General features: G+C 36.1%; 1 protein-coding gene across 1 annotated transcript; it reads left to right on the plus strand.

Moving 5' to 3' along the window:
* Positions 1-973: 973 nt before the first annotated feature.
* On the plus strand, positions 974-11,546 carry LOC145783946 (microfibril-associated glycoprotein 4-like). Its single transcript, XM_082595709.1, has 6 exons — positions 974-1,162; positions 3,249-3,397; positions 5,138-5,234; positions 7,870-7,966; positions 8,983-9,047; positions 10,677-11,546. Exons 1-6 carry the CDS (start codon positions 976-978, stop codon positions 10,913-10,915), a joined length of 834 nt encoding a protein of 277 aa, XP_082451835.1. The 5' UTR covers positions 974-975; the 3' UTR covers positions 10,916-11,546.
* The last annotated feature ends 1,052 nt before the right edge of the window (positions 11,547-12,598 follow it).

Below are 12,598 nucleotides of genomic sequence, written 5' to 3' on the forward strand. Positions count from 1 at the left end.
CCCAATTGTGGATTTCGAGGAGGGGCGAATGATTCTCATGCACCCTGAGAGTGATTACTTGAATCTTATCGTATGAAAATTCGAATGTTTGATTGTCTTATCCAGGCTTACGCCGGGTGATTGAAGATTCAGATTAGGTGGAAAACATGGAAGCCAATCTTCGTGACCGCCTTCTGGCATATCTTTAAGTGTCCTGCCAAAGACACAGCAACATGCTCATGAGCACTGAGCAGTGTCGAACCGAAGCCCTTTCAAGTGTCGTTCCAGGGCTCTCACCACTCGGTAATGCAGTCGACAAAATATTTGAATCATTATAATTATATAACAACGTCATGTTGTAGAGTGATAGAAACTGTATCAGTCATTCCCAGCAGCAGTGAATGGATAATATTTTATTTGACATAATTTATTTCTAGTAGCAGAGGCAGATATTCAAATTGACAGCAGCAAGAAAAAAAGTTTCTGGCGCATTGCAAAAAATAGAAAAAATCTTCCTGTACCAAGCGGAAAGTACTTTGATATAAATTGCGGTTGCGAAAGTGAGATTCCACAGTAGATGCTACTATGTGAAGACGCCAGTAGGTATTTTTTAATGAGAATCAAACTTGTCCTCATATCACCGCCCAAGTGGTGTCGTTGACTCGTTAGATATCAAGCACAAGTTCAAAATTCAATAAATCCATGATGCTTTTTCTTTTGCAGAGCTAATAATTACTAAAATTGGAATGTCAGTTCTATTTTCTGTGTAAAAGTAGTTAAATTTTTTATGATAACAATCTTGTTTAGGTGTTATGTAAAATATAAAGCATTTGATATCACAATTTTTAAAAAAGTTATGGCTTTGGTAATTATTTGAAAAACTTTGATCTTAGCGAAAGGTTGTAATGCTCAGGACGAACTATGGCTTCATCAGCTTATTGATGATGAGCAAAAAACCTACAAATTTTTAAACAATGTTATTTTTGCAGATTAATCATGACAGTTGTAACAATTCTTCTCCTTGTGATCTTGACTTTAGGCTGCCAGGCTCAGATTGATATAAAAACTTGTCAACTCCAATGTGATGTGGATGGAAATGGCTCGCCAACAATAAGTCAGATACCCATCAAAATCCAGGACCCTGCAGAAAAATGCAGCTGCTTGGATGTAAAAGAGTTAAGACGTAGGTCATAATACAATAAAATTTTATGCGTTATCCTTATTTAAAAGATCGCAAAATTTAATTCAGTTTCTTCGTGGCTATGACGTAATCGTTTGCAAAATAAAACATTGTTCCCAGGGCCAGGTATTCTTGCGCTATTGGAACTTACTGTAATAATTTGTTTGATTTTTAGTTTTGTAATTTGCTTAAAAATAACATTTTATAAAAATTATTTGAAACGGAAAACAAACGTTTTACATTCAGTGGCATACTTCAAAAATATTGATTTTTTAGCGTTGATATGTTGTGAAGTGCAAACATGTTATTATTCAAGAATGGTCATGGGTAGCACGGCCGTATTAACCGCCTCTCGTACTCGGAATGACTATTTTAAATCAGCGAAACCAGTAAATCTATGCTATTTTGTAGAATTTACAGAAATAATACTAGGCTACGCTCTCGCTTCTTGGAAAATGTGTTTCAACGGTTGATAACATAAGACTTGTTCAAAATAAAATGCTCATGAAACGACGAAAATGTTCAATAATAGCTTCCAAAAGCGTTGACAGGCATTATCCAACGTATACTTTTGCAATCGAAATGATTTTTTTTTTAATTCAAAAGCATTTTAAGAGAGGAGGGCTTGCATACGAAAGGAAACTCCATTCGCCATATTTTTTTTTTGTAACTATCTTTTTTAAAGTAGGCTATTCTACGTTCAACCGAGCGTCTTATTTTTTTATGGCAAAACACTGCGTCGTTCTTTTCTCTAGTTTTTTCGTTTTTGTATATCAAAAGTTATGCAATTACAAACGGCGTTTTTCAAGACGGCGTTTTAAAGACGGCGTTTTTCATTGCCAAATTGCCCTTTAAAAATGCCCCTATAAAATCTTTTAGTTTTTTTAGTTAAACTCCATTACCCTTTTCGTTGTTATGGTCAAAGATGGCGTCCCATCAATAGATTGTGGAGTCAGTCTGATGTGTTTGATTCGAAATCACAAACTATGGGTTGAAAAACATATTAGGCACAGTCACTAAAAAGTAGAAGCTCACTAATAAATTTTGGAAGAAGGGGCGACGAGATAGTGCTCACACAACCAGATATATTTTTGAAGTACGATAATTTTTGTTTAACGTACGGTACCGTAATAAATTGCATTCGATATTTAAACTTTCACAAAGAGATTCGATTTATGCTTTAATCAAAAGGCATTGCCTGTTACAGTAATAGAATTATTACATTTTTTACTTATCTGTGTTTTAGGCCTACTATCATGTTTTATATATTTACATATGTAATAATTTAATCCAAAAATACAGTGACATAAGCAAAGACCGAGTGAGTTTATATTACACCAACAGATAGTCTCGGCTACTTTAAACTTTGGTCAGACTATCACTATAGCCTACTGTAAAGTAGCATTAGGCTACTCTTGATAAAAAAAAGTCATTTTATATCGAACGCTCTCTTCTCCCAGTAAGAAATCCTGCGCACGCCCCTGAACGTACCCTAAATACGAGTGGTTCACTAGGTTGAGTAAGTAAACTGCGTCGTCTGCGTAAAACATTATATGCCACGTCAAGTCAAAAATGTTATATCACATCTTTTGTTTTCAATACAAAATCTATCTAAATAAGAAAATTAGTTGCTGCAAACTAAAAAAGTGTCGTCAATGCAAACTGAGATAGATTGAGTTAATCTTTCACAATATGACTTACTAGTTATTATTAGCAAATGGGCATTTTTTCAATTCGTTTTAGTTTTATTTCGAAAATAATTTCGAATGCCTCCCTCCTTGAGAAAATCCTGTGTACGTCACTGCTTACATTTGGATACTTTTTTTTAGTTTACTAGACATTAACCATATATTCCAATATATAGACTCACGTTTGTTTCGTAGCCATGTAGGCAATTTCTAAAAATATACTACAACGTTTCGAAATCGTGAAATCGTAACTTATTTTTAATATGCACAGTGCAGTGATGCGGTGAGACACGAAGAACTCATGATTTTCAGTTTCATGTTAGAACTCATTGAAGGATGTCTTCTATCAAAAAGTATGATTCGGTTACCAGATCATTATTGAAATCTTTAAAATTTCGTAGGTGCAACGTTACCACAAACATGCTCAGACTTTCTTTCCGATGATGGAATCAGCGAGAGTGGAGTTTATACCATCTATCCATATGGGGATGGTGACTTGACCCGTTTAAGGGTTTACTGTGATATGGAAACTGATGGTGGTGGATGGATGGTGAGTGACAGAAATACTTTTTTATGCAAACAATTATTCATCAATCAAAGCTAATTTGCAGTAGACACTAGAGTTGCTTTCTTGTACCTATCCTAGAACGATCTCAGTTCAGTTCAGTTGTTTTTATTTCTGACTATCATATCAAAAACAATACACGTCAACATAGCAAAGGTCGAGAAAAAGGTAGAAACGACAAAACGCGAACGTTAAAACGTGCATGTGACCAAAGTAAGTTATTGAGTTGAAAAAAATTTGGCACGGTCACAATACCTTCAGATAAATTTAAGATGTAAAGGGAAAATAAAAAAGAAAATGTTACAAACAAAATAAAATAAAAAACATCAATTTAGGCTATAGCTTTATTAGCCCACATAGCTTTAGCTGATGTATTTAAGATTTGTATGGACAGTTGCTATGAAGATCGGCCATGGTGCGTTATCAAGAGTGCTGATGGTCGTGAGGGGAACACGTCTTGATGCTTTTAGCTCATAGCAAATAAGAGCAAGGCAGGCAAAGAAAACCCCACAAAGAAATCCTACCACGGGCAAAGCCATTTCAAGCGCAACGCACCAAGCCTTGCACGAATCACAAAATAGATAGGCCATAACTTGACGACATGAAAACAATGACAAAAACAAATAAAAAACACTAGCGAAAACAACATCATCATCATCTACTGCATAACCTACAGTATACATATATCTATCTATACTATATATATAACCAAACTATACTTGAAAGTTTGTTAAACTTTTGTTTGCATCTTGTTGCTTAGTTACGTCAAAAATATCTCATTTGTACATTGTTCGGTAAATACGCAGCAAAGCACAATTGCCGCTTGATGACAGTGTTGAGTTGATGGTCAAGTAAAACAACATGATGCTGTGGCAACATTTTTGACAGCGCGCAACTTATATAGGTCAGTGGCAACACTGGAATCTGCTTTCGGTCATACAAAAGTTGACAACTTTTTGTGGTTAGATATAAATGGCTGTGTCTACTGCAGTGATACTCAACCGGCATTCCCTAAACTCTTGTGAGTCGTGAAACCTTGTCAGGTTTTTCGAAAGAAGTTTATTGCTTTTACTCCTGCACCATGGATCACCGGTCGAAGATCCAAATCATATAAGCTTTCAGTTTCGGTTTCTGCAATTCCTGTCCGAATATCAACTTTGTGCTCATCCAAACAGGCCTAGACATCGCACTGAGAAACACTGAGTGAATAAATTCTTGTTGCGTTATTTATTTTGTTGCTTGATTATACAATTTCGTTTAGTGTACAGTAATATTTTTTTATGCATAAAGTGTTCCATAACTCAAAAAAGATTAAAAACACTGGTTTGCCATTTGTGTTTCACATTGATTCTGGTTCTGGTCGATATAACTCGTTGTTTGGTTTCAAACATTGGTCAGAATATCGGGCTGCTGCAAATTATGATTTTGAGCTTGGATTACGATATTTCCCAGATACACCTTAGATATTGCAAAGGAATTTATTTTCACACGAGTCAGTTTAATAATAGATAGCTAAAAATCAATTTTGATCAGCTAGAAGCTAGATCATCTTCAGTTAAGCTGAAAGCAAACATCACACTTTTATTCGTTCATATCAAGCATTGTTGTGGGTTTGACACCTGTCAGAAGATATTTCATTTTCTTGACTACACTTTTGATAGCTTCATTGTTAAGTGCGTTTAAAAAACTTACCATCTTGAGATCTTATGTTAAATAATTTTTCAGGTTTTCCAGAAGAGAATTGATGGTTCAGAGGACTTCTATAGGAACTTTGCCGATTACGTCAAAGGCTTTGGGAGATTGGAATCGGAGTTCTGGTTGGGTGAGGACAGGGCTGTGCTAACCGCTCCCCGGGGGCTTACCTCTAATTAGGAGCCCACTCATATTTAATTCGTGCAGCGTTTTTCGGCTTGTAATTTTACAAATATTTCTTTGCAATGTTGTATTTGTTGTTCACTCGCTTCGCTTGCTCAATTCCCGGGCTCAATCACATTTTGTTCATCTCGGCGATATTGCGCAAGCATAGTTGGGGATTAAGGAAGTGAAAACATTTTTAAACCATAAACAGACATAAATGGTTTTAAACCATTTATGTCTGTTTATGGTTTAAAAGAGTTACCTCTCTACCCAAATTGTATTATGAAAACATTTTTGTGTCTAAAAGAAAAACTAACCAAATGATGGAATATTTCAAAGTAAACACTGCTTACTCAAGTAGCTAAGTTAATTAATAATAATTACATTGATAACTTTCAATGTGAATCTAGATAGGTTATGAAGTTTAAAATGTTATCTGTGAAGGTGGGCACACCTCAGGTAAAAGTTTTGAAGTTCTAGCCTGCTGAAAGAATATAACACACTAAGCTATAGGCCTACGCTACAATCTTTCAAGAAATAAATTATTGAAATCCATCTGTGGTTGTGATTAAACAAATTTGAAATGGTAGGCTACCTTAAATATTAAACAAAACTTCTACACCAATCCAATTTTAATTTGATGAATTGAATTGTATACAAAGAGTGCATTTTGACAAAAAAAAAAAAGAAGAATATTCCTCTTAGAAATGCCTAAAATCTGGCAAAAACAAGATTATATCTGTCAAGAATTTCTGGGGGCTCCCCACACCCCCTTTTCTTTTTATTTATTTAGGCATTAAGTTTTGCATTGCAATGTTCATTAATGTTATAAATTTTGTTTTGTTAAAACTTTGGTCTTTTTACAACTTTTTTCTAGATTCCCTTCTGCACTGTCGGTATAACCTATTTTAACTAATTTTTCTATGAAATTTTAAAAGTTGTTTACTCTTTGTTAAAAGGATGAATGTAAACTTTTTCCCTACATTAAAAGAGTTTTCTGCCCTAAACGCATTCTAGTCCTATTTTTAAGAGCAATCACTACGTAAGGAGCCGACTAGTGAATTTCTGTGGGGGCCGAGATGGTGCTCACACGCCATGGGTCTTCTTCTTTCGTATGAGAGGTTGTTTTTTTTGGAGTACATTTCATTGGGGTCAAATTTCCGGACATTCTTCGATCAGCCACTTGATTGTAGAGTTCTCAAGCGTTGCCAGGCCAACTGCCCTTGGAGGAGTAAACGTCGGGAAGTGGTAGAGGATTTGATCTGCTGTCTGTTCCTCTGGACCACAGTTGCATGCCGCAGATGTTGATAGGCCCCATTTGTGCACCAAAGAAGCGAAGCGCCCAACACCCGTGCGGAGGCGATTCAGCCGTACCCAGGCAGGTCGTCTGAGTTCCTTTCCTGGTGGCATGGGTCCAGCGTTGGTAACAAAAGTGTGGAGTCCGGAGGTGTTGTCTGTCCACTCCTCTTGCCAGGTATTGGCGATCCAGGATGAGGCACTGGTGTTGTGCTCCAGCAAGGATTGTGCTTGAGCGACAAAGGGGCTTCTCGATTTGAGGCGTTTCTTTATTACCGATCTGGTGATGTAGCTGTGGAGCACGTGGTGTGGCTCCAGTGACTGGCGAGCCAGGGAGAGTGTGGCAGCTTTTGCGGCGAAGCTCAGCAGGGGCGATGCCTGAAAGAACTGGTAAAAATTCAGCAGGTGTAGGTTTCAGGCATCCCGATACAATACGCAAGGCGTCGTTGATGGGTTTGTCGAGCAAGTGAGTATGAGCACTACGACACCATATAGGGGCGCAGTACTCCGCGGTGGAATGGACAAGAGCCAGGGTAGTGGTGCGCAGAGTTGTTGCTGTCGCACCCCAGCTCGTACCTGCGTTGCCCTTATTCGTCGACGCCATGGGTAAAGAAATATAATTGGAAATGTGGACTGAAATAATTAAACTTGTTTTAAACACAAGTAGGTCCTCATCAGGTGATTGATATTTGCATAATGGAATGGATGCAGATGTTATCGCCTAAATGCACAACACAAGCAGCCATTTACTTACCATCAATTTAACATTTCTACTGTTACAGTAGCCTATCTCTAGTGACATTTTTTTAGTGTTCGTAAAGTTATAAAAGCCCAACTTAATCTTATTGTAACATAAATCATTCTTAGAATTTTAAATGGCCCACTATCAACTTCCCCGTTTCCTGTGCAGCTACATCGCGTTTCGATGTGGACTTTTATTGTTAAAATTCTATGTATGACGTCACATAGCAAGTAGCGCTTGTCAACGTAAATGAGAGAAAAAAATATCATCTCTGATCAAATTAAAATAAGCCTCAATTTTAAAACAACTCGGCAGCCCTGATTTGAATATTTAAGTTCTTTCAAAAAATTATTTGGGGTTAGCCCATATTTCCTCTCTTGGGTATTTGAACACTGCAAAATGAAAATCTAGGTCATAGACAACATGTCTGTCCAAATTTGTAATTAATTTTAGCGACATGATTTGTTAAAACGCTGTGCAAACAACAAGTGAAAAAGATTGACAGACTAGAAGAAGGCAATGTTTTTAACAAGTTTTGTAAAAATCGTTTCATTTCTTCCAGGATTGGATGTTCTTCACAAATTGACTAAAGATGGAAAATATGAAATGAGAGTTGATATGGAAGATTTTGAAAATCAAACAAGATATGCCTCATACAAGTACTGTAGATACATTTTTATTTTCAACATTGAATAAAATGAATATTAGCTATATAACTAGACATGATTTTACGTTTTACTTAACAAAATGCCCATAAAAGACTAACCCAACGCAGTTAAACATTGCTTATCGAGTAAATATGAAATGTTGATACATTCCTTCGCCGATTTGCATTCCGTCACTGAAGCACCTGCATTTTGATTCATTCCGTACCCAATGCATGCCGCTTTCAATAAATTTATAGGATTCTTTCACGTAGTCACATGAAAGCCAAGCTTATGTTATCACCTTAAATCTATACATTCTGTGATTATCAGAATCAGGAATCAGTGACATTTTGATGAGCTTTTGGTCGTCGTCGTGTGAGCCTCTGGGGCCGAGGGTCTATCCTTTTACCACCCCAGATTCATGATGTTCCCGGACTACACTGGAAGGCTACTAGAGAGCAGCCAGTCTTTGGTTTCATCATCCATGACACGCAGACCTTCCACTCCGTTAGGTGGCTTGAAGATGGAACAGTCATTGATGATGTGGTCTGCGGTCTGTTCCTCGGCACCACATTCACAGGAGAAGGAAGAGGCCATTCCCCATTGGTGCATGGTTGAGCGGAAAAGCCCGACGCCCGTACGGAGACGGTTGAGGCGCACCCATGCCTGTCTTGGTTGTGTTAGGCCGATGGGGCGTAACACTAAAGCCTATGACCACACAAGCTTTTGGTAGCCTATGACCACACAAGGTATTGAACTTAAGTTCACAGATCAAACATGGAACAAGTTATCCACTAGAGCAAAGAGGAAGCTTCAGTTTAACATAAAATTATTTTATATATATCTTCTTTTCATCATTATCATTTTCATACTCAAGCACGGCTACTTGTATGTCAATCTGTATCTTGGTTGTAACTTTCACATTCACCGATGTGTTGGAAAATAATTTTGTATGTGTTCCGTGTCCTTCGCCAACAGACCGGTGAAAATTACATCTTAGATTTCTATGTTTTTATTTTTTGTTTTAGTGACTTCATGGTTGGAGTTGGATCAGATTATACAATGACTTTTGGAGGATACAGTGGGAACGCAGGTAGAGCTTCTTTCGAGTAATTGTGAAATGGTGATTTGGGTGAATTAAGATATTTAAGGATATTTTACAGCAATTTTTTTTCCGGGAGGATAATTCCTCAAATCTAATATTCTCCAATATTTTAATTCTCAGAATCTCAATGATCTTTATCAGAAATCTCTTCCACACATCCTTATCCATTAGCGAATGGGATCTATAGCGTAGGACTGCCTGCGACGATCTTAAACAAAACACCTAAAAATTTGATCACTGCTACATCAACTTAGCTTGATTTAGCTTTTTATTGTAGAATACGACTTTTTTGTGAAACATCTGTTGAGATACTTTGGATAGCCTAAGTATAGATAGATTTGGTTAATACAGCAATAAGATTCCATTAGTACTGTACTTGTTTATGGGTTAAATTACTGCTTTTTGCTCGTTATGGGTAAACGTAACAAACAAGTATTTTTTTAAATAAGCACTCGTGTGACATTGGGCTAGCTTCATGACTTCAAACAAGTTAGTAGCCTACGTCACGTGCTTTTTCATTTCACTATAAATAGTGTAATTTATTTCAATGTATAATTGAAAAACTTACATCAAATGTAGTTATTATTTACTAAAATCCTTTACAGCCTGTTTCACTCAAAAAGGGGATCATCAGAAGGTCCTTTTTCAAATAGAATCTATACAAGTAATAGATTCTATTTGAATAAGGACCTTATGATGATCCCTTTTTGGGTGAAACAGGCTGTAAAAGATTTTAGTAAAAAATAACTACATTTGATATAATTCGCTCTGCTTGGCTTTTTGCTTGGCATTGAGCACTTTTTGTAGTATTAAAAGTATTTATTGTTTAATTGAAAAACTTCATATTTTTTTTGTTTTCATGCCAAAACATGTGCCCGATTCATTGATGCTAAGTTCTTCTTCTTGTTTCAATTAAGCGTTTTCTTTTGCTTTTTAAAAATTCTTTCCATCTTTACTTTACTTCCAATGTAACCATCAACATCAATAGCAATTATTTCAAGGTGTTCCTCAGTTTTCATTGTATAGTTCTTTTATGAATTCCTTCTATTTTTACTTTACTTTTAACTTGACTATCAACAATTTATCATATTTGTTGTTAAATTCTGCTTGAGTGTTGCTTAATGCTTATTCTTCTTGTTGCTGCTTTCAGCTTTTATGTACATAGATTGCGTTGAAGTATGTCTTCCTTTTGCACTTTTGTTTCCACCATTCCTCTCTCGTTGTCTATTTCTAGTGAGAAGTGTTACAGCAAAATAAACTCTTCAATACAATCTTACCTTGTCATATTTTTCAGGATCAGCATTGCGTTATTCATTCTATTCATTCATATTCATTTACTTCTTTTCTTCATTTAGCCGAAGTACAGTAGGCTAGTGTGATCAGTAATTTTTGACCAATTAAATATTTAACATTTCTTTTTCACTAAAATAAACAAAATGTAATGAATATGATGATCATGCATCTAAATTACTGCACTAATTTAGTTATTTTCTAATCAAACAAATTATTATTTTATGTATTTCAAAATTTATTTTTTATGGCACAATAAGGCGACTGCTGACAATCATGTGATTGTATTTTTTTAAAAAGTTGTTTTTTAATTGTAATATGTTGCAGGACAAGCATTGTTTTCAGCACGATTCAGTGCCAAAGATCGTCATCAGGATACAGCGCGAAGCAGTTGCTCCAATGCATTCAAAGGCGGTTGGTGGTATACAGCTTGTCATCATGCCAATCCCAATGGATTATACTTGGGAGGACCACACGAGTCATATGCAGATGGAATAAACTGGAAGGAGTGGAGAGGACACCATTACTCTCTCAAACGAATTGAGATGAAGCTTAAGAAAAAATAAAACTTGCACAACCTTTATCATCAATTTTGCGTAATTGTGATGTCATTAAAATAGTGACATGCAATGAAAGTTGAATAAAAACTTGTTTTACAAAACTCGTAGTCATCCATTTGCTTGCAAAATGTAATTTCGTCTTGGCTGTAATGATAATAAACAATAAACAATAAATTCAACTACAATCATAGTCATCGACTTTCTATTGCAAGTGTATATATTTTCATTATGACGTCAAAGCAATATCAAACAAATGAGATCTCATAACTATGATTGGTTGCAAGTTTAAAGTTATAGACCATAAGCAGGTTATTGCTGTTTGGACAACGCTCAAAGTCGGATGGAATGTAAGCAAAGTCACCTGCTTGGATGGTTGTCAGCTACTATTTTACTTCTTTTCAGGAATTTTGTATGTGAAGTTTTAATTCATGTCAGTGAACGAGTTTAAGCGATACAAGCTTGAATAGCTTGTTGTACTGTAGCTGCAGCCAATTATTTGCAGCCAATTATTTACATTTATTTACAGACAGTAGGCTATAAGGTTGTTTGAAAGTATTTTTACCGAATTGAAGTTGAACTTCATCCAATTATAGTTACGCTTTTTCAAAAACTCTCAGAAATAAAATGAAACACGTTTGGTTAAGTTGTGTTTTGGGATAAGTCAACCAATGTAGCGTTTGGATTACAAGCCACACATTCGTAATAGGCTATCGACTGTTCAAAAATTCTTAAATGTTTCAAAACATTTTGTTTCAACTAAAAATTCTTCATCTTGTTTCGTTTTGTTTCGAAATATTTTTGTTAAGAATCTTGTTTTGAGTTTCTAGTCATTTTATTGGCCGCGCATTCGAAACGAAACGCACAAGAATCTCAGAATGTAGGAAGCATCTCAATGCACACTTTGAAATGACCTTACACATTTATTCTTCAAAACTTTCATAATAATCTGCATCACAAAAGAATTGACTGCAGAATATGCCCATCCAGTGTAACATTCCAAGAGTTATCGCCGTCCAAAGTTATCAGAGTTGCCAAATCGCTTACTTATCAATGTATAAATGATGGTTTGCTTGATTGTGTTGCTTAGACTTTTCCGATCATGTGCATGGATGACAGAAACACAACTGATGTGCTTTTCTTTAAAACACATGAACAGACGGTTGCATTTTGATGGTAGGCTTATAATACATTCGTAACTAGGCCTACTGTTCTCGCAGTAAATATAGCAGAAGGCTAGTCTGGTACCACTATCTGCACTCAACAATAATGACTGGGTGCCTGCTGCTTAGCTGTTCAACTACTGCAATCCTGGAAATTTTTGTTGTATTTTTATTAGACTTGTACGTCACAAACAACAGAATAAGGCAAAAGCAGGCAAAATATGTTAAAGTGAAATACTGTAGTTGATTGCGCTCCATTGGTTTCCATGTCACAGTAAACCCTTCAACTGCTCAAGTCACCATCTCAAGTCAACATCTCAAGTCACCATCAACTGGTCAAGTCACCGTCACACATAATATGCATTATGCATACATGGTGTAGCCTAAACCCCACTCTCGTTTATTCGATCACTGGAGGGAAAGTCTGAGCATAGTTGTAGAAACAATGCACCTGAAGAACCTTGCATAATACAATAATTGTTTGGCAACTGAATTATTCGTTCTGGTAGATTACATCCTTAAATGAAGC

Source organism: Aplidium turbinatum, chromosome 1 (genome assembly GCF_918807975.1).
Source record: "Aplidium turbinatum chromosome 1, kaAplTurb1.1, whole genome shotgun sequence".
In the NCBI taxonomy this organism is placed as follows: domain Eukaryota; kingdom Metazoa; phylum Chordata; class Ascidiacea; order Aplousobranchia; family Polyclinidae; genus Aplidium; species Aplidium turbinatum.

What these genes read in the sequence shown, in the direction of transcription:
- LOC145783946 (XM_082595709.1), top strand. Translation starts at nt 976, where the DNA reads ATGACAGTTGTAACAATTCTTCTCCTTGTGATCTTGACTTTAGGCTGC. An exon ending in GGATGTAAAAGAGTTAAGAC is followed by an intron (nt 1,163 to 3,248) that starts GTAGGTCATAAT and finishes AAAATTTCGTAG; the next exon opens with GTGCAACGTTACCACAAACA. An exon ending in GGAATCGGAGTTCTGGTTGG is followed by an intron (nt 5,235 to 7,869) that starts GTGAGGACAGGG and finishes CATTTCTTCCAG; the next exon opens with GATTGGATGTTCTTCACAAA.